Raw genomic sequence first — 23,727 nt, 5'->3', positions numbered from 1 at the left:
TCAGTAGCATATAACCTAGAGTCATTCTCATTCCAAGAGCGTGGTGATAAATAAAACCAATAAGTGAATTTACTTTACTTTGAGTGGTACTCCTAATTGCTTCCCTTTCTGTGTGTCCCGGCTTAGAATTTCATAATGTAAACAATCTAACAAAGAAAGCACGACATTATTCACATTTTGAATTGGGTCTATAAAGGGTGCGTTGTTATGTACACATGTAATTTCTGTCACATGTGTACAACAATGTACACTTATAGTATAAGTGTACTAATATGTACACATGTAATTTTTGTCGTACCCAATACTCAGTGACTCATAGCATCACTGATTCGTCCAAGAAATGTAAAAATATTGTTCACTAAAATTTTATTAAGAGTCCTAGAATTGGTTTTTATGCACACGTATAATTTCTGTCACATTTGTACAACACTGTACACTTATATCATAGGTGTACAATATGTACACATCTAATTTAAACATGGATGCAAGACAACAAGATCTTTTCATTTAATAGTTAACAACTTCACTAGTAGCGTAAGTGGTACAACAAGCAAGAAAGCTCACCTCAGTACCATGCATATCAAAAAGCATTTTCAGCTCAGCTTTACGGAAAAGAGAAAAGTGGCCCCTTCTTTTACAAGTTCATCGTAGAACTGAATTTTTAGCATTTACATTTTTCCACTAAGAAGGTACTGAAAATCAAATGCATTAATAAATGAGACCCACACATTAATGTCCGATACATATAGTGGTTGCTACATTCTCAACAGATTCATAACAAACTAAATCGACAGTACATGATTTTCTTCTTTTTTGGCCGATGAATTAATGTCCAACCGAAAAAACGTTCGTATATGGAAATCATTAGTGATTGAGCACCCAGAGAAAAATAAAGTTTTCAGTATATTATGCTAATAAGATTTAAGCAGAATACCACCAATCTTGGAGGAAAGAAAATTCACACAAGAAGCTAACAAGAGGGGAAAACAAGAAATCCAGGGCCTTAAAACCTAAGAATGAACTCCACTCAGGATTGCTAAAAGCTTAACATAAATCAAGCAACAAGATTAAAGAGCCAACAAAGTAGTTCGAGCAAGCAAATACTAAGATAGATATTATCAACAAAATAATAGTCGACATAATAACCAAATTTTCAGGGGAATATTCAAACAAGAAAGCGCAAAACCAGGGATATAAAGAACTACAATGGCAGGTAAACCAACCACTAATGCTACTGTAACAATTACTAAGCCTAAGTGAGAACAAAGTAAAAAGAATACTACAACTAGAAAAAAGGTTCCCAAGAGTCTCCACTCGGATCCGCAAGATAAGAAATTGCAACAGAAAATGAAAACCTCGACAAAGAACAAGTAATGGGAATCACAGAATCAGAAAGTTAAAATTTAAGTAGTAGGATTATAGAGTTATCGTAATTATGACAAGAGAAAACTACAAAGTGAAAGTTAAAATTTAAGCAATAGGATTATAGATAGAGTTAACGTAATTATGACAAGAGCAGACTACAAAGTAGAGAGCTCAATCACTAATGATTTCCATATATGGATATACTAGTACATCTTTTTCGGAATTAAATTTGATCGAATGCGAACGGTTATAGTTAATGCACTGTTTCGATCAATTTGCTATGAGATTGAACCAAAGAAGGTAAGTGCAATAATAACAGTATGCAGCGTCTATGAGTAAATGCAAGGTATAAAAATGTGCAGTACCTCAATTTAGATGGTTGATTATTCACTGTAGTCTATAGATTAGAATAAATCGATAAGAAACTCGAACTTAGTTCAAAGTAATTAGGTTTTTGAAATCATAGTTTTGTTTTCTAAAATTGATTTCAAAATCAATAAAGTGACAGTTCCAATCAAATTAAAGAATGTACCAAACCTTGAAATCGCTATCAACAATGAAATCTTCAAACAAATTGGCTTGGCAATCGAATCCGTCGACTTTTCCCCTAAATCTTCAAGAAAAGGTACCGATGATGACGATATAGGTTTCTCAAATTGAATCAAGTGTTTGTTTGATTATCAGATTTACATTTGGGGATGGAATTTTCGCTAAGATGAGATTTGCTTTCCGGATCTCTTCTAGAGAGAGTTGTTTCGAGTTTCGACACAGGAAGAAAAATGAATGACCAGAAACTAACTTATGATGGAAAAGGAATATCACATTTCGTTGATGGGTATTTTTGTCACTAGAAAAAAACGCTTTGGGTTGAATCGTTTAGAAAAGGATTAACTCGTTCCAAGTTGTGTAAATTTGGATCTCCTAATACTAGGCTTTGGGAGGCAGGACTAGAGCGTCCAAAGCCCAATATATTTGGGATTAAATGTTAATTTCTACTCTTCTTAAAGGTTGTAACATAGACCAGTGTAGCCGTGTAACCGCTACAGATTATATGATCGAGGAGATTTTTAATTCTAAGCCATTTCTGGTCTTTAGTGATTAAGGCGGGCGATTTTGCGTATTTGGACCGATTTTTTAACAAAATGAGTTAACTGTTTTTCCAAGCTGGCCTCGCTTACACGAAAATTAGAAGAAAAAAATATTGTAACCCCCTCATATGGGACTTATCAAACAGAAATAACTGTCAAACTAGATATCCAAAAAGCCTATGACAGCCTAGACTGGGGATTCATCAAAACTTCATTTACAAAACTTGGATTCCCATCAGCCTTTATAGACTACATTATGTTTTGCATCACAACAGTTACTTACTCCATCAAAATTAATGGTACACCTCATGGATACATCACCCCAAGTAGAGGCATCAAACAAGGAGACCCACTATCGTCCTATATTTTTATCAACTGTGCTGAAATCCTATCCACAAACCTGGGAAACCTTCAAAACCAAAAATTAGTTCAAGGAATTAACATTTCACAAAAAGCACCTCCCATAATTCACCTAATGTATGCAGATGATCTAACTGATCACTTTTAAAGCGTCAACTCAGAGTAACCATCACTTTAAAACACTTCTACGGGCCTATAGCTCCTCTGCAGGGAAAGTAATTAACACTGCCAAATCAGTAATCATCCACCATCCTAATTTAGACCCAATCAAAATAAGTGATCTTCAACAATTCTTTAATATGCCGACCACATCAAAACCGCCAACCTATCTAGGCATACAGTTTAAACAATGAAGAGCAGCAAACCACACCTTCGCTCCTCTCCTACAAAGATTGGCTAGAAAAGCAAAAGGATGGATGAAAAAATGCCTAACCCGGCCGGAAGACTCTTCCTCATCAAAACATCCCTAACCCCTACCACAAATCACATAATGCAAACACAAAAACTTCCCAAAAATATACACAAACAAATAGATCGTATAACCAGGAATTTTGTCTGGGGATATGACTTAACAACCAAAAAAATACACCCTATAGGATGGGATAAAGCAACAAAGCCATTAGCCGAAAGGGGATTAGGAATAAGAAAAAGCAGTGATCATAATACATCCCTTCTATTGAAAAGAATCTGGAATTTGCATGAACAACCTAATTCCATATGCGGAAGTCTTTTCAGTGCAAAATACCGCAATGAACAACCAATTCTACAAGGAAACGTTGCCATTCCTTCCTCTTCCAGTCCTCAATAGAGACAAATAGCATCAATTATCCCTACCATGCAAAACTTAATTTTCCATCATATTGGAAATGGATTATCAACTCTGATAGAGGCTAATTGGATTCCACACTCTACCAATCTAGATCCAACACAATGCTACTCAATCCAAATGGTAGCAGATATCATCGACCCAATCTCCCACTCCTGGAATCATGAAAAATTGAACACCTTTCCCAACCCAACAATTCAGAAAATCATCTACATCCACCTACCCCAAAACAATACTCCAGATAAAATTATCTGGCCGCACTCAAAATCGGGAAATTACACCACATCTTCAGGATACAAATGTTTAACCCATGGTCAACCATCCCACACACCTCTACCACCTACCAAATTCTTATGGACCTTACCATGTCCACCAAAAATTGGCTTTTCTTGTGGAAAGCCATCATTGAAGGATTACCGACCTTCTCTCTCTTACATCGAATCCATTTGACCAACTCAGACATATGCCTAGATGCAATACTGATACGAAAGTAGCAGGCCACCTTTTAATTCATTGTCCAACAGCGACTTCTTCCTGGAACATCTTATTCAACCAACTTCAAAATGCACCAAACACCAACCCCAACCCAAACTTCACTTTAACTCCACAAACAACCATATTCCAAATCCTCCAGCATCCAACATCAATATCTATAATCTCCTCAGTCTGTTTCCTATTTTCGACCCTATGATTATCCAGAAATGATCTAATTTACCAACAAAAACAAACAACTTCAGAAGAAATCGTAGACTGGGCACAAAAACTACAACAAGAATTTTCTTGGGCACTGCACGCTTCACCACCAATCATATCAGGAGATACACCAACATTCAACAACACGATAACAAATAAAAGAACATCAACAATATTGGTAGGTTGGTCCACTCCGAATATCAACTGGATTAAGATTAACACAGATGGAGCAGCCAGAGGACATCCGGGATTTGCAGGAGCTGGATTCATCTGTAGAGACTCTGATGCACGAACTTTAATAGTTATGGCTCAACCACTAGGAATTACGACAGCACTAACTGCAGAAACATGGGCCTTACTATTGGCTTCAAGAACAACATCAGAGAGACAATGGCCTAAAATCCTATTTGAAACAGACTTGGAGAACCTCCCGAGGTTCATCACATCAACTACCTTGCCACCTTGGCACACAACAACAATGATCGAAGAAATAAAAATGAGACTTAGGCAAATCCCGCAAGTCGCTATACAACACAACTACAGGGAAGGAAATCAAGCAGCGGACGGATTAGAAAACCATGCAGCGGATGGAAGCCAAGCAGGAAATTTTTCAACCAAAATTTGGGACCAGGCAATCCCATCCTTAATCAGTCTCATTTGATTTCAAGACTCTGTGGGTACCACATACCCACGACAAGTTGTAAACTAAATTTATTATAATAAATTGTATGCTTCAAAAAAAAAGTGCATAAATATATTCAATATAATAATATTACACACTTAAGTATTGAAATTTTAATTTAACTAGGTATCACGCCGGTCTACGGCCGACGCTCAACCTCTTGTCGATTTTTAAAAAGTTGTTCTAGGCTTATATAGCTAAAAATATAATATAATCCAACGAAAAAGAAAAATATAATATAATCCAACGAAAAAGATATAATATGGAGATTTACTTAATTATTCAGTATCTAAATTTTATATTAATTAAAGATTTAATACCTAAATAATAGTATAATTAAACATTAACCGAAAATACTAAGCTAAGACAAATCCCTCAACTTTTTTAGAGTTTCGTTTATTGTTCATTTGTTTCATAAATCACAACAAAACATCCTGGAAGACGACATTAGTTGTATTAAACCGTCTGATTTATCTTCGGGTAGCACAGTTATTCGTCTTGCAGCGGTGCACCTTGACAAAGTAACGTAGAGTTGGTCGTGACAAAACACAGGTGTCTTCAAGTCAATGCCAACGTGTTGCACCGACTGTCCTTGAGATTTGTTGATCGTCATTGAATACGCCAACCGAATCGGAAACCGGCGTCTCAGCATATTTATGTTCAACTCTGAAATATTGGGCTGGAATGATATCTTAGGGAACATCACTTTTTCTTCGATCTTGCTCTTCTTTCCCGTTAGAATTTTTGGATTTTATCATTCCATTAAAATTTGATCTTTGCTCACCTTATTCATAAACTTGATTATCTTTATATTGTGTAGCCTTGAAAAGATTTTTCTAAATTGGTATACTATCTCTTTCAAGGGTAAATCTAGTTTGTGTTTTGCGTATATGGATTGGCACATGGCTTGGCTTATTAGAAATAGACCACTAACCTCGAAACTCGCTTACAAACGTTCCAATAATGATAACAATTACTGGAGTATTTGTGTGTTCCTCTACAACACCCTCTTCTACAGATTTGCACCATTCACCCCATAGAGTGACCTTCATATCAACCCCCATGTTTAAACAACATAGATTACTGGGAATTTTCTTTTCAAGGATATAATTTATGTTGAAATTATTTATGTTAGAAGCATATTAAAAACTCATTGTGTCGTTCCAAATTACTTTTAGGATGCAATGATTTTAAATTCAGAAAATTAGAATAAAACTTATATATTTTCTTTTTGTTTATAGTTTTTTTGTGAAATTCTAAGTAAGGGCTACCTACTTTGTATCTTCTATGATTATTTCTCTCTTCTGATCCTCTTCAGTCCCCTTTTGTCCATTCAATGCAACTGTGGTAATACCTGAAACAAATTTCAATCTTCCAATAACATCTGCAAGTAACAATGTAGTCAATTTATACATATCTTATATATGATATATGATGCTTTTATAAAGACAAAGGTAGTTTGGCTCTTACTTAGATAGAACGTGGTGTCGTTCACTTTTTTAGAAGCACTTTTGAAATCATATTTGGGTTCAGGAAAGTCCGGCTCAATGTCTAGTTGCTTCACTTTGGTGAACTTGTTGAATCACAGAACGTGCTTATAGTCAACAATTCGGAAGCTTCCTTTCGCGATAGAGAGATTAAACCTTTCAATGGCATACAAATTTCCTTCCACCAGTTGGGTTTCGAATTCCTCGATTAGGCCCCCTGGCACCTTTGCATGCATCTGGGTTTTCTATGATTCCCAATAAACATAGTCGTTAAATACAGTATATATATAATTCAAAAGATATGTACCGGGCAGAACGTTTTTCTCTACCTTTTCATCCATTAAGTGCAGTTCTAGTCCATAAACTTCTTTGATTTTGCGGTTTCCTGATTTCCAAATCTTTAGAATCTTTTCCTTAACAACTTTCTGACGAACACGGGAAGGATCCAGGTCATCAAACATAGTATAGTCCATGATCGCTGCTTTTTTTTTCCTGCAGGTAGAAAATTAATGAGTAAATATCATTGAATAAGATACATTATTTATATGCATGGGATTGAGAATAAGAATAGTTAAGCAGTAGTATCAAACCTTGGTTGATGCTCTGAGTATTTTCTCCTGACATGTTGATCTGTCGCAACGTCTGTTTCTCTAGTATAAGAGAAACCATAATATTAAGTCCGATGATTTTAAAGAGATTTAATCAAGAGAAGCGTAACGAAGAGAAGCATACCTTGTGAATTCTTCTATGCTCTGTCCTGAAAAAGTGTCTTTGATAGATGTTATATGTAAGCGACCGTGTGTCCTATATATATAGTTTTCAAAGATCCTCGTTAAGGAAATCAGTTTTTCCATGGAATTTTATCAGTGTCCTATAATAACACCAACTACCTATGTTCCATGGAAATCAGTGTTTTCGTATAATTAAAATTCAATTAATTTTCTAAGTAAAGAAATCATTGTCTTGTAATAACTGAATTTGTATTTGCTTTCCTATATTAATTCACAGTATTTCCATAGAATTCAATTTGTACTGAATTCCCAATAAAGAAATCGGTGTTCTAAACTTCTATTAGCTTTCCTAAATCAATTCTACTCAATTTTGTTTATTTTCTTTACCGACTGCCTGAGACAATACACCCGAGTGTACTTGGATTTCTGCATTCCGGCTTGGATTGTTGTGCATTGGTGATAAACCATATTTTGACGTAACCACAATTTGAGTTACTACAACAACTCCTATGTATGGTATCCGAGATGCATGTTATATTCTTATCGACTGAGCACGTAGTACATGTTATATTCCGCATGTCTTTTATCTACTACTATATTTTCTCAGTTACTACGTTCTTGATATGATTTCTCAGTTTCTTCTCTTTCCAGGAATGAAATCATTGTTTACCTTTTTAATGCCTGGAAAGATGTTTTTTCAGCTTGTTTTCATCCTGGACATTATGAGAGTCTTTTCGTGCTTGAAATAACTCATACCTGATTAACTATTTCTCTTGAGCTATATAAGTTGGTATTCAAACAGTAATTCCATCTTTACTCCTTACTCCCGAAGTACTCATCTCAGACTATATTGAATAGACTTCAGAAACACATACGATAACTGGGTAATTTATTAGCATAAATTATTATTTGAGATATTGTATTTCAGTAATTTGGTTTTTAAACCATCGCCATTCTAACCTTGCAACAAACTTGGTTTCAGTTATTCTTAAGTTCAGAAGAGTTAAGCATCACCCTGTGTTAAGCATTATCCTGTGGTATCAAAAACCCAATTTTGTTGAGCCTTGAAGTTAAGCACATCCACTTCTTCGAAAACCCAGACATATAAAAAAAAATCATATTAATATATGTTTTTAAAATAAATACCAATTTGAAACATGACATACGTCAAAAATATAAGGTCTTCCAACAGTATACTCTCTGATAGAAAGGATGACTTTAAAATTTAAATTTTCTTCTCTTGCTGTAGGTTCCGGTAATACCTTCTCAAAATCGATTGATCAATCCATACTATTTACTCCATCGCAATCAATGTGATTTTAGCAGTTCTACAATAAAACCTCAGGGTAGACAACATTTATCGTTGAAAGATTTTTGGTTTCATTCGGCAGTAGCACATTTATTCTCCTTGCGGCAGTTCATCTTGACAATGCCACGTAAAGTTGCCCGTGGCTAAACACTGGAGTGCGAAGGTCAATTCCAACGTATTTCACAGATTGTCCTTGTTATTTGTTGATTGTCATGGCATAAGCAGGACGGATGGGAAACTGACGGCTTGTCAGGTTGATATTCATCTCCGTTGCCGTCGGCTTGAAATTTATTCTTGGGAAGAAAACAATCTCACCTGCTTTATCACCTGTCAAGATCTTGGTTTACATCACGTGTTGTCCGCACCTAGTGACCAACAACCTAGTACCATTACAAAGACCTTCCGAGGGTGCTAGGTTTCTCAGGACCATTATTGGACATCCAACCTTGATTTCCATCTTGAACCTAGGATTCCGGGTGGGTTTAAATTTTGCAGGAATTAGCTATTAAGTCGCTGAGTATTGCCAGCATCATCTGCATTAAGTTTGTCTGCAGCTAGTTATGTGTACATATCCCCATCCAAGGCATTCATAGCTGCCGCATTTATCTTGTGTACATCCTTATTGCGTGCTGACAGTATCACCCGTTTAGTGAAGCGTTCTGGAGATACCCTTTTTTTTTTGTTTCCAGCCATGGATAAAGAATGTTTATTAGTCCAGCCATATCTTTGCACCTAGTTACCGACGGAGGTAGATCAACAACTTCCTTTGGATCATCACCAATCTATCATATTCAGCCAGCACATATCAGTACTATATGTAATAAAAAAAATGAAACAAATGTATAAAAGTAACGTTACGAAGATCGCTACCTCAGTCAGGTATTTTGCAAAAGCCACATTTTCCGACTCAAGTGCATCAAGACGCATATTCTGATGAAGTGACAGGACGGTCACATCATTCCAAAGCAATGATCTCCTTATGCACGCCCCAACAACCTGTTCACGACAGATACTGGGTACTACAGGCAATTTTTGTCGGAAGTCTCTGCCTAGAACAACGGTAATTCCACCGAATGGTCTTTCCTTATTCCCAATATCACGCAGTGTTTGATCAACTGCTTCAACGCAGAACCTATGCTGCATTGGGACTTCGTCCCATATAATTAGTTCTACCTGTTTAAGGAGTTTAGACTGTGGATCCTGTTTGTCAACCCCACAAACACTGGTCTCATTTATTTCTATGGGTATTTTAAACATCGAATGTGCTGTGCGGCCTCCCACCAAAAGAAGTGAAGCAATTCCAGACGAAGCAGCGGTTAAAACAATGTGTACATCCCTGCGGCAGCTCGATGCCAATGTGTTATATAGGAATGTCTTACCACTTCCCGCAATGCCGTTGAGAAAGAACAATTTGCCATCACCATTCTTCACGGAACCAATTACTGAATTGTACGCTGACAATTGAGCTGAATTCAACTTTTTAATGTTTTCATCAACCTCGGAACTACATACTGCGAGTTGAAGGCACCGATGCTCCCATACAAACTTGTCACTAACCTCATCACTCCAAGTCAGTTGTGGCCTTGGCATATCTTCAAAATCTTCCAGAGATTTGCCAGATTCACGCAACTGATTATCCAACAGGTACAATCCATAATCAAGTACCTGCTCATCAGTTGGCTTACGAATATTATACTTAACCTGAATTTTGAAATGTAGATCATCACATATTCTCAGCCCAAACTTTGACCACAGAACATCTGGCTGAGTTGGATTGCAGTCACAAAGAATTATTTTGAAAAGTTTTCTTAATTGCACTCTAGTTTTCATCACTGCTGCTTCTTCTAGACACTTAAACCATTCCCTGTCATCTCCTAAAATCCCTAGCGCGATGCATGCGGCTTTGAATGTACGATGTTGTTTTTTAACATTGCCATCCGCAACTGTTTTCAGGTCATCGAAAGAACTTGCGCCAGCAATAACGGTTAGTAATAAACGGAGGTAATACAATTCACCTGCATTAGGGCTCACCCAGTGCATCCTTGCTATAGCAAAACCTCGCTTTCTTGCTGTCCAATTTACTCCTTTATTCCACCTAAAATGCTAGGGAAAATCTTGGTATGTATATGCTTTTGTTGTAGGATTGTTGCAGTAGTACTCAAAATATGCCATCAATGTTGACTTATAGTCCTCCGCAGCAGTACTAACTGTATCTATTGGGTTATTTGGATCGTACACAATTCTCTGTTGACCCGGAAGATGAATAGCCAGTCGAACAACAGTAGGCTCTTCTTCATGCATCCAATTACCATATAAACGATATGCCGCCTCAGGTGGACCAATATATCTTGCATCAATGTACTGTTGCACCTCGTCACAGTCTCCGACGATTAATATTGCACGATCGTGGCCTTTATAGATATATTTGTGTATATATTTAACATCTCTAACACCACCACAGACCTCAACATTAATGTGGCAGTTGAACATCCTGGACAAATAAGGGTTGTACGGTACAACATTTGTGTTATTTGCTTTGAATGATTTGCGGATAATCACCTCTTTACCATCATCGCGTCTATGATAGATTGGATACCCTCCTTCATCCAGACTTGTTCTCTCTGAATTTTTTTTTTTTTGATATCCTCTGCTACATCTTCCATTTTTCATGCACATGGAATCCGGGCCACATGGTCCATGTACCACACACTTTCTAACGGTCTCAAACAAAACTGGATCAGTTTCTTCGTCTGGGAACTCCGCATAAACAAACTTGTCGACTTGTTCAACGGTGTGAATTTTTTCAGGGCCATCCAAGAATATAAGAGTGTGAATATGAGGTACACCACGCTTTTGAAATTCGATCGTGTGGACATGCGCAACAACTGTTCCAAACACATTTCCTTTTTTGATTTCTTTTGCAGTCATTGTTAGGAAGATATCTGGATGATGATGAAACCGTGTAATGGCCATTGAATCCTGGTAGATCTCAGACATATACCTACGACCGCCAATAAAAGATGATGGCAAAACAAATGGCTTTCCCCCATCTTTGGGATCCACTCCAGAGTCCTTCGATGCCTTTATGACAAAACTTTGGTAATTCTTTTCCTTAATCTTATTCATAATACTTTCATAGATATTTATACATTACGGTTCTCAAAACTTACCTAAGACACTGATTTGAGACTTTCCTTATAAGTCTCACAATCATGACTTACATAAACAATCCTTTCCTAATATATACCACTTACCTTATCAGTCTCATGTTCGTGACTGATATGGACAATACTTTCCATATATACCACTTACCTTATCAGTCTCAAGTTCGTGACTGATATGGACAATACTTTCCATAGACTAACCACTACGGTCTTGGAAAGTATTACCACTTTCCTTAATACCCCCCTCAAGACGGAGCATGCAGGTCACAAATGCCCATCTTGGACAAAAGACCTTGAAACTGAACTCGGCCTAATGCTTTGGTGAAGATATCCGCCAACTGTATTCCTGTGGGCGTATACGAGGGAGAAATAATTTTCTGTACTATCGCATCCCTGATGATATGACAATCCACTTCTATATGTTTAGTTCTTTCGTGAAATACGGGATTCTGAGCAATATACAATGCCGACTGACTATCACAAAGAAGACTCATTCCCTGTGTATGACGAATTCCCAAATCACCTAGTAATTGCTTCAACCACTTCAATTCACAAGTAGCTGCAGCCATAGATCTGTATTCTGCTTCAGCTGAACTCCGAGAAACTGTGTACTGCTTTTTAGTCTTCCAAGACACTGGTGAATCTCCAAGAAGCACAAACCATCCTGTCAACGATCGTCTAGTCAAAGGACAGCTTGCCCAATCTGAATCACACCATCCTTTCAAACTTAAACTACTATCAGAGCGCAACAAAATTCCTTGCCCAGGATTCTTTTTCAAATATCTTACTACCCGAAGTGCAGCGTCCCAATGTTCTTGTCTTGGATGCTGCATAAACTGTGACAAAATATGCACAGAATAAGCTAGATCCGGTCTAGTCACAGCCAGATAAATCAATCTTCCGATCAATCGTCGATACCTTTCTGCATCACTCAACAACGGCCCTGTTGCTAAAGCCAAACGATGATTAGTTTCCATTGGAAACTCTGCTGGTTTTGCTCCTAATAACCCCGTCTCCATAATAATGTCTAATGCATATTTCCGCTGACAAACATAAATGCCTTGTTTACTGCGAGCTATCTCCAAGCCCAGAAAATATTTTAATTTTCCCAAATCTTTCATCTTGAAACACTGTCCCAAGTATGTCTTAAATTTATTTAGCTCCACTATATTATCTCCTGCAACAATCAAATCATCCACATACACCAAGACATTAAGTTGCACCTTTCCTTTTATCATAGTGAAGAGAGAATAGTCTGAATAAGATTGCCGAAAACCATAATTCTTCAAAGCTGTTGATAGTTTCGCAAACCAACAACGTGGAGCCTGTTTCAAACCATACAATGATTTCTTCATTCTACATACCATATTAGGATTGCCTTTCGCAAATCCAGGTGGTATTTTCATATACACCTCTTCCTCCAAATCTCCATGTAGAAACGCATTGTGTACATCCATCTGATGTACTTCCCAATTTTTAACAGCTGCAACAGCTAGAAAAGTGCGCACTGTTGTCATTTTTGCTACCGGTGCGAAGGTCTCTTTGTAGTCTAAGCCTTCCACCTGATGATTTCCAAAGATCACCAATCTTGCTTTTAAGCGAACCAAATTCCCATTTTCATCATACTTCTCTGTATATATCCATTTACTTCCTAGTGCTCTCTTTCCCTCCGGCAATTCTTGCAAAACCCAGGTATCTTGTTCTTCTAGTGCTCGTATTTCTTCTTCCATTGCTTTCCGCCATCCTGGATGTCTCATTGCTTCTTTAAAATTGCGAGGTGCTGAACTCGCAGTTATAGCTGCAAGAAATTTCTTATATGGTGTAGAAAATTTTTCACAACTAACATAATATGTCAAAGGATACGGCGTACCTGAGGAGGATGATTGTGATGTATGAAGATGAGATGGACCATTTTCTCTAGTGGTGTGCGTCACAAAACCCTTAAGCCTACTCGATGGAATTTTCATACGCTTTCCTTTACCCATATCACCTTCTACAGCAACACTATTACCCGGACTGACTGCTTCAGCAGATCTCTCTTGGACTGCTGCACGTTTTCTTCCGTCGCAGTCATATCTTGAACTCTTTCACCATCTCCGTTTGTCGCAGTTGCATCAGGTATGCCACAGCGTCTCCTGCTGTTGCTGTTATGCCTACAGCGTCTCCTGCTGTTGCTGTTACGCTTGGTACTGCCACACTCTCACTTGCTGTCGCTGTTGCTGTCACCTCTTCATCATCGCTCCAGTCACACGCTGGATTCAACTGAGCAGTCTCAGCTGATACACCAATCCCTCGGTCTCAATATAATGACCAGGCTGATCACTCGGTGCGAGTTGCAACTGTGACTGCTGCACCACAGACGTTGCATTCTTATATGGGAAACTATTCTCATAAAACTGGACATCTCTTGACACTAAGAATTTTCTTTCATCCAAGTCATATACTTGCCATGCCTTTTTACCAAATGGATATCCAAGAAAAACACACCGCCTTCCTCTACTTGCAAATTTATCCCCTTTGTTATTTTGATCATGCACATAACACAGGCATCCAAACACTTTCAACTGATTATACGGAGGTTGCTTTCCAAACAATATTTCATACGGCGTTTTATTTTCCAGAATAGGTGTAGGAGTACGATTAATCAAATACGCAGCTGTCAATGCGCATTCTCCCCAAAACCGTATTGGCAAGTTGGCTTGAAATCTCAAAGCCCTTGCCACATTCAATATATGTTGATGCTTTCTCTCCACTCTTCCATTTTGTTGCGGAGTGCCTACACACGATGTTTCAAACACTATCCCATTAGTCTTAAAATATCCACGCAATGAATTAAACTCAGTACCATTATCACTTCTAACAATTTTGATATCTTTATCAAATTGTCGTTTCACAAGAGCTATGAAATCAAGAAACGTTCGTTCAACTGCAGTTTTATTTTGAAGCAAATGAATCCACACACCTCTTGAAAAATCATCTACTATTGTTAAAAAATACTGTGCTCCACAAGACGATGTAGCCCTATAAGGACCCCATAGATCTATATGAATCAATTCAAAAATACAACTGGCTTTACTTAGACTACTAGCAAAACTACTTCTATGTTGTTTCGCTCTTGGGCAAATATCACAAACTTCATTATGCTTCTTCAATCTACTTATACCCGGCAACCTTTGCAATACTTTTTCTGATGGATGTCCCATTCGTCGATGCCACAGCTCGTATGATGCTCCACTGACTGCCATAACTTCAACTTGAGGCACACCACAGAAAATGTATAGTCCACCTTGTCGTTCACCCATTCCAATCACCTTCCTCGTCAACCGGTCCTGTATAAGACATAAACTGTTAGTACATTGTACCGTACATACTAATTCATCAATAAGTTGTGTGACAGAAATTAGGTTACAGGTTATTTGAGGCACATAAAGCACATTATCAAGTCTCAAACCGCCCTGCAGAATAATAGTCCCTATTTTCTCAGATTGTGCATATTTCCCATCTGGGAGTCCAACAGTACACTTCACAATATCTTTCACATCAATCATGTCATCTCTTCTACACGTGACATGATTTGTAGCTCCCGTGTCAATAATCCAATTCGGTTTAGTTTGCTTACCTTGCAGTTGGGACGTATTTTTCTTTGCATTCAAAAACTCAAGCACCTGTCTGAGCTGTGTTGCGGTTACTCCCATCAAATCTGAGCCGTCTGAGGAATATGTGTTATTTGACTGCTTTGTCTCTGCTATATTTAGATTATGTGCTCGAACCTGATTTCCCGTTCCTTGTCCTCTACCTCCTCTTCCATTCGCAAAACCACCACGTCCTCTACCACCAGTTCTTCCACCTCTACCATATCCTCTTCCACTTCTAGGTTTATCTCCCCACCATTCAGGGTATCCAATAAGCTGAAAACAACCTTCATCCGAGTGTCCTTGTCTGCTACAGTGCTTGCAATATTTATTTGGATCATAAGTGTTATTGAGAGGACGTTGATCAGATTGTACCTTGAACGCCATCACATTGTCATGAACTTCCGGTGTGGCGGCTACATCTCCTTTCCTAAGACGTTCCGAGTTTATCATTGTTTGATATGCTACATCTATTGAAGGCAGTGGATCTCTTGCCAACAATTGTTCACGCAAGGAACCATAGACAGCATCTAGTCCAATTAAGAAATAATGTAATAAATCTTCTTCTCTCAAAGTACTAACCTGTGTTGCAATATCACATTCGCACTTGCCACACTTGCACGTTGGTACCTTCATATATGTGATCATCTCATCCCATATCTTATTCAATCTTCCAAAATAAGCAACCACACTTTCTGTTTGCTTTTGTTTACATTCACTTAAAGATGTCTTCAGCTGGCATGTCCGTGTTCCACTTACAACACAAAACCGTCTCTTCAAGTGGTTCCATAACAAGTTTGCATCATCAAAGTCTCCCAAACTGGATCTAAGTGACGGCTCCAATGTGTTGCTGATCCAAGAAACAAGCATCGACTGAATTGCCACCCATTCTTCCAACTGTTCACTTTCTTTCGGTTCTTTGATTGTTCCATCAATGAAACCAAACTTCCTCTTAGCTATTAATGATCTTCTTATGGCTTTAGCCCATTCATCATAGTTATGTCCTTTTAGAACAACAGGTGTGATAATTATACCTGGACCATCACTTGATCCTAGATGATATACTGGATTCTTCTTTTGCGTATCATATTCTATATCCTTGTCTTTGCTTGATTCTCCATCACCACCCATTCTTCTTTTTTTTTTTTTTTTTCAATCAACTGGCTCGTGATGCCATGACAAAACTTTGGTAATTCTTTTCCTTAATCTTATTCATAATACTTTCATAGATATTTATACATTACGGTTCTCAAAACTTACCTAAGACACTGATTTGAGACTTTCCTTATAAGTCTCACAATCATGACTTACATAAACAATCCTTTCCTAATATATACCACTTACCTTATCAGTCTCAAGTTCGTGACTGATATGGACAATACTTTCCATATATACCACTTACCTTATCAGTCTCAAGTTCGTGACTGATATGGACAATACTTTCCATAGACTAACCACTACGGTCTTGGAAAGTATTACCACTTTCCTTAATACTTTATATTGTTGTAAGAATCTGCTCGCAGCTTTTCCTGATTTTTCTTAAGGAAATACAGATTGTTTTGCTCGGTGGATGCCCAGGCATCTACCAAGTACTCCTGAAAAAGTTTTTTTCCCCTCAAGATGGTAGAGTACTCGTTTGGACGCTGAAAGAGGCGGAAACTGTGAAATTGTTTCAAAGTTAATCGTTTCTCAGTATGTTTACCTGTTTTCGGATTCAGCTGCTTCATCTCTAGATGCCAACCCATTTCTCCGTAGGGAAAGAGCAAAACATAATGCAGGGGAAAGTACGCAGGGTGACATTCAGAAATGCGTCAAGTGCATTACCTGCTTTCAGATGTAGTATGATATCCCGGAAGCTAGGTTTCTCAGTTAACTCACCAGGTAGTATTACAGAAACTTCGTCAGTCGTTGGCAAATTATAACGCCTTTCATCCGTGCTTTATTTGTAGTGCATGATTACCTTAACATCTTGCTCTTCGGGACTTACATTGCCAAGTATCTCGTGTGCATGGTAATACTTACCCCATAGTTCATTATACTTTGTAAGCATATTCTGAATTTTTTTGAGAATATCTCTATTTAAGATATAGACTTCTTCTCATCCATCATTTAAGAATATCCTCTTCTTGGTTGATATAGACTTCTTCTCATCCATCCAATGAAGTGCTCCACACATTAGGCACTCAATATCCATTTTACCAAGATAATGACGAACACATAAGAACTGATCGACCTTTTGACTTTGTAGTTGTTGTGCATGCATATCGTCTTCATTATCTGACGAACCACAGAATTCATCCAGACCATCTGATGAAAAACCTTCGTCAGCAGCTCGTCTGTACACAACATTCAAATACATAAGGTTAGTAGAATCCTTATATTTACGAATACAAACATATTATTTGCTTTCTTACATTTGAATGCAGGTTGAATCCACGCCTGGATCTGCACTACCATCTCCATCTGAGATGTTTGGATTCATCTGTAGTTTGGAGTACAATTAAACAGCCATAATCTACTCTCTAATATACATTAAGAAGATACAAGATTCCATAATGCTTATTTTCCTAAGAGATTGTTACCTGTTTTCTTACCGTAATTTCTGAGACATTATTTGAACAGCATGTGCGTGAACGTTTAAGCCTTGGGACCTGCAATATAAGCATTAAATTTTTCACATATTAGCATACGAAAGTCTGTGCAAACTACGCCAGTCGCAGCATCGAGTTTTATCATTGCAAATCAGTTTTACGTGCATACTTCTTCTAAGGGCGCATCTTTCCTCTTCAGGTCTGCCCTGCTACGACGTGATTGCGAGGATATCTGTCCATTTTGATACAAAAAACAATAAAGAAAACAATAAACATTATTTCAGGGCAGACACAAATAAAAAATGTAGTGCAGAACTAATTACAAAGAATGATACTAAGCAAATGACTCAGTTAACATGGGAAGCCATAAAACTGAATGCACTTTCATTTTCTGTTGAGTTTTTTTTAAGCCATAAAACTAAAATATCTGGTTCTGTCATCTCCTTTTTTTTACCGAAAAATGGCAAGAGACGAAACACCTATAGATTCGATTAAGAAACCATATATACCATTTGAAACTGTGGGGATATGGCTATGCATTAATATTTTAGTTTCCCACAAATTCAACACCGCAGGATCTCGAGTTTATAAAAAATCCTTGCGATCCTAATAGTATGCTGCACGTTGAGGTACTTATTATATCAATCTCAAAGCTCAACAGATTCATGCATGTTCTTTTAACTTTTTGATTCCTATATATATATGAATCAGCTGATGTAAAAGCTCAGCACTGTCAGCAGCATCGTGTAGCTGACATGGAACATGAACATCCTATGGAAGGAAAGGCATATAGGGAATAATCCCATAGGAAAAGAAAAATTATAATCACATAATTATCAGTGTATCACTTAATATCCAAAGGTCCTTGCAAACTATGACTAAGCCGAGCATGGAGCATCTCGGACATGTTCCCTACAGGTCTTAAATCTATTCATCTAACGAACCTGTTAGTAAAATGTCTGTTGGTCTTAAATTGGTGCAGGTTTTGGTCTTTCAGTACTTGTTTTTTCTTAAGCTTTTCATTCGTTGTAGTTGACTGAATCTCCTTACCTAAGATACCTTTGTTTAAGTCAAGCACTTAAACATCCTCTATCTAAACTTATCTAGTATATGATATTTAATTTATTTTTTTTGTTATTACTCTGTGTAGATAAATCACCTGGTTTTCATCCTTCTCATCCTGGCGTTGTTGCACTACCTTACTTTGGCGTGCTTTCTGAGCAGTTGAGCGGGATCTGTTGAGATTATTAGTCCCACATTGTTCGGGCAATCTAAGATCCTGCGGTTAATAATCCTTAGGACCTCTCCACTCATTGCCAATTGGTTTTGAGTTGGATGTCCGTATTCTAACATGGTATCAGAGCAGGCTATTTGCGACGAGTCATTAGACCGAGCCTTTACTCCGCGTCACCCGATTTAATTGTCCACGTGTTAGACCCAACGAGGCTACACGTGAGGGGGCGTGTTGAGATTATTAGTCCCACATTGTTCGGGCAATCTAAGATCATGCGGTTAATAATCCTTAGGACCTCTCCACTCATTGCCAATTGGTTTTGAGTTGGATGTCTGTATTCTAACAGGATCCCTGGCCATTCAGAAACAAATCAATCATATCAGAAATAATTTGAAATAGAAAAAACACAATTATAACTAAGCCTACGTAACCATACTTTAGCCCTTATATTTGAGTTATGCAAATTTGGGTGATGATCTACTGTTACAATGCATGTAGTGTTTTGTTATCCTTCCTTCTCTTGGCGTACCTTCGCCCAACGTGCAGATTGTGCTTCCGATCTGGAACGCTGCACAAATCAAAAAGTAGGCAAGTTACTTATCAGAAACCACCTATTTGATTCCCAACGGAATGAGGATAATAATGATTTTTTTTGCATATTCCTCTGCATAATGTTACAATACGTTACAATAATATTAAAGAGGATAATAATGATTCTCTGCGTACTTTAGTTACAATACGTGTATTGTTTTTTTCTCCGGGATGGCCATCGCGGTCAGTGAGTTGTTGGCTTTGTCCAATTTCCTTCTCTTGGCGTACCTTCTCCCAGCGTGCAAATTGTGTTTCCGATCTGGATCGCTGGAAAATCAAAAAGTAGGCAACTTACTTTACATAAACTAATGATCCTCCGCATAATGTTAACAATGATTCCCTGTAAAGATAATCTGTGGATGTCTCTACTATGAAAAGACACTGATTAAGTGTCTATAACCCTGGCGCAAAAGTGATCATACCTTGGTAATCTGTGTAGCGTTTTTTTCACATCTCTCTCTCGAACGACGTTGTGTCTGAGCTGTTGAACCTATACTGTTAAGGTTGAGAAAATCATGATTTGATGGCATATCTGGTAAACAAAAGGAGAGGATTTAGGTTAGTTATCGATCTTTGAATGTTTAGTGCGTAAATACATAAAAAAAAACTTCGGAAAGGTATTTAACGTTTTCGACAATGGGAAATTTATGGTGATTGTATTTATGGTAAAAACTGAGAGTCTGTCGTAGTGGTGACTCTTTCGTAGCCGTGACTTTCCAGTCCGTAGCTTCCCAACCTTCAGATCGGGTCTGTATTAAACGTCGTCCGTCTGATAGTTTTTGTCATCATGGAGACAAAGACCATACCTTTTTATAACTATGATTAGGTGAAAAATAATATTACACACTTAAGTATTACACTTTTAATTTTAATTAGGTGTAAATTATGACTTATCATCATAAATATACAAGTATCTAATAAATAGATTCCCAGTATTAGACCGATTTTTGGTGATTTCCAAGTTCGAACTTATTGCTCCGCGCTCCAAACTCCCCAACCGAGTAGGACCGAGGAACGATTTCGACTACTTTAATATAGACAACCCAAAGCCACCAAAAACCCAGCCCCTCCTATAAGGGAATAACATTCTTTATCGACGTTTTGATATGTATTCTGGCCAATTTCTCAGAAATCTTGTGTCTACTTCAACATAAGATTAGTCCAGGTGTTTGTGCTGACTTCACTAGAGATCTTAATATGAACATAGGCAACGATTTTGACACTTATCTAGGTGTTCATTTGCTTCTTGGTAGAAACAAACAAAAATCTTTTCAGCTTATTGTCCAATTTTTGAAGTCAGGCATAATAATTAGAATAACACTTCTCTTAATTGGTCTGGTAGCTACTATGGTTGAGTCTGTTTTGAACTCCTTCCTACCCGTCAGATGGGTTGTTTTAACATTCCTAACAACATTATTACTAAGCTTGATTCTCTTCAAAGGAAATTCTGGTAGGGGCACAAAGAAAATAGAGGTATTTGTTTTATTTCTTAGATGAGTCTTTGTGTTTCTAACGATTTTAGTGGTCTTCTTTCAGAAACCTAAAATTTTTTAATCAAGATCTTGTTGCTAAGTTAGCTTGGAAAGCTTGTAATCAGAATTTCCAGAAACTCATGTTTTCAAGTCTTGAAGGCTAAATACTTTAAAGATAATGATTTTCTGCAACTTGATAAACTTAATGATAATTGTTCCTGGATATAGATGGGCATATATAAAGGTATGGAAACTATTAAAGCTTACTCTTGTTAGTTTGTAAGATGTGACACAGGGTAAAAATCCGGTTGGATAAGTGGGTTGTTTGCAACACCCACCTATTGTTGTTGTCAATGCTAGCTTCTCTTCTGCCTATACTTTTGTTTGTGAACTTTTTGTTCAGGAAATTATATAATGGAATGTGAATTTGATCCAAAGTCTGTTTTCAACAGATACTTCTAGTAAAAACCTAGCTATGCACATCTCTAGATAGGGAGAGGATACTTTTATCTTGAACCAAATAATACGATGTTTTTTACTGTTAAGAGTGCTTATAATACTCTTCTCAACACTCATAATCCTAATAATCAATCTTTATCCCGTGTTTCCACCAAGGTCTGGAAATCTCTATGGAAAGTTAAAATCCCTAATAGAGTAAAACTTTTGATTTGTAAATGTATGAGATACTAGAGACAAATTAGCTAGATATAAGAAAGACATGGGGAAACATTGTTCCTTTGTAATGCTTTTGATGAATCTGCTAAACACTTACTTTTTTTATTGTCCTTATGCTAGGCCTATCTGATTTGGTGTAGGTATAAATGTTTCAGTCATACTTTCTGATCACTCTGGCTTTCTTAACTGGGTAATAAGTTGGTTTAATGTATGTAGCTCTTGTGCTGGCCAAACTTCTCATCAGAAGGACTACTTCTTGTGTACTTTGATGATTACATCTTGGATGATATGGAAAGATAGATGTTCTGCAGTTTTCAGAAGTTTAAACCTAATGGAACCCATACTATTAGAAGAATTCAATTGCTAGTTAATTAGTGATGTCTTGTTTTTTCTAACCAAATTATAAATCTGAATGTCTTACTGGTTCAACATTCTAATAATTGGGTTCCTCCTGCAATTAATTGCTACAAGATAAACTTAGATGCTTGTTTTAAAAAAGGAAACAGGTAAAGCAGTCGTGGACTCATAATTAGAGATTTTGTAGAGACCTGTTATAGATCCAAAGGACAATACTTTATTGGAGGTGTGAATGTTGAACATGAAGTTGAGAAGCTGGAATACAAGGTGTTGATGGAAGGAATAGTCTGGGTTATCTCAAAAGATTATGAGCAATTTATTTTAGAATATGATTCTGAACTTTTAATAAAGTCTGCCAATGAAAATGTTAGAGAATTGTTCAGTCGAACTCGCAAGTTTTGTTATCTCAAGCTTGTTGTCAATTTTTTTTTTTTTAATCAGATGGCAAATTTAGTTTACACAAAACTATATCTTGATTTCTAGTCTACATATTAGTCAGGTCTCGGACTAGGATTAAAAGTGTGTAGTTGAGTATCATACATCATTGAATCGCCTATTGATGATGAGTGAAAACTAAAGTCATTTGAAGAACTTTATCAACAAAAGGTATGTAAAGACTAAACCATCACATTACTCAAATATTCACTATTTTATCTTTGAGACTAAGTCGTATGACTAAGTGGACTTTAAATGTTGCATATAAGAAGTTTCAAGTCAAGCTTGTCTTGTTAAATATCTCGAAATATGATTCAAAGCAATAGTCATTCATATACTTGATGAATTTAGTTAAGAATAATTTATTGTTTATGAACTAATTTCTGATTCAAGTTAATCATTTGAAAATAGCCCGAGCTATGATATTCGTCATTGATGTCATTTGGGAATGTTTCGAATTGATTAGAAGAAAGTAATATAACTACTACAATTCTGAATAAGGGACGACACACGTACCGGTGTAACTGTATTGGTTCTGGATCAGTGGTAGGCATACCCAGTATGCATACCAATGTAGCTTTCGTTCGGTAACGGCTCATGGTACACGTACCCAATACGCATTCCAAAATATCCTGAGTTCATGAATTGGCTTATGGTACACGTACTCAGTACGCATACCAAAACAGCCTGAGTTTGATAACTGACTTATGGTATATGTACCCAGTATGTGTATCAACATATAGTCTATCCGAGAATTTCCTAAAGGGTACACATACTCGATATACGTACCTTGGAAATCCGAGTTCACCGATTGGGTCTAGTACACGTACTTACCCTGCTGAATATTTTCAGATGCAATGAAACTATTTTTCTAAGGCATGTTTGGCATTTGATTAACTCTTGAAAATACCTCTAAGACATATTTGGTCAGTTAGTCACTTGTGATTAAACTCTAAAGTGTTAAATGAATATGGTTAAGCTTATGGTTTAAGTGGTTAACCGACCATGAATTATCATTATACACGGTTCAGTTAC

The 23,727-nt window shown here is 37.2% G+C and overlaps 1 protein-coding gene across 1 annotated transcript; it reads right to left on the bottom strand.

Annotated features, from left to right (window-relative positions):
- Positions 1 to 10,644: 10,644 nt before the first annotated feature.
- On the bottom strand, positions 10,645 to 11,538 carry LOC113296022. The gene has a single exon (XM_026544363.1). It carries the CDS (start codon positions 11,536 to 11,538, stop codon positions 10,645 to 10,647), a length of 894 nt encoding a protein of 297 aa, XP_026400148.1.
- Between the last annotated feature and the right edge of the window lie 12,189 nt (positions 11,539 to 23,727).

Source organism: Papaver somniferum, chromosome 7 (assembly GCF_003573695.1).
Source record: "Papaver somniferum cultivar HN1 chromosome 7, ASM357369v1, whole genome shotgun sequence".
In the NCBI taxonomy this organism is placed as follows: Eukaryota; Viridiplantae; Streptophyta; class Magnoliopsida; order Ranunculales; family Papaveraceae; genus Papaver; species Papaver somniferum.
The sequence above is the reverse complement of the archived record's forward strand: the minus strand, read 5'-3'. Positions and strand labels throughout refer to the sequence as shown.

Coding starts and splice junctions, on each gene's coding strand:
- LOC113296022 (XM_026544363.1), bottom strand. CDS start 11,538: ATGTCTGAGATCTACCAGGATTCAATGGCCATTACACGGTTTCATCAT.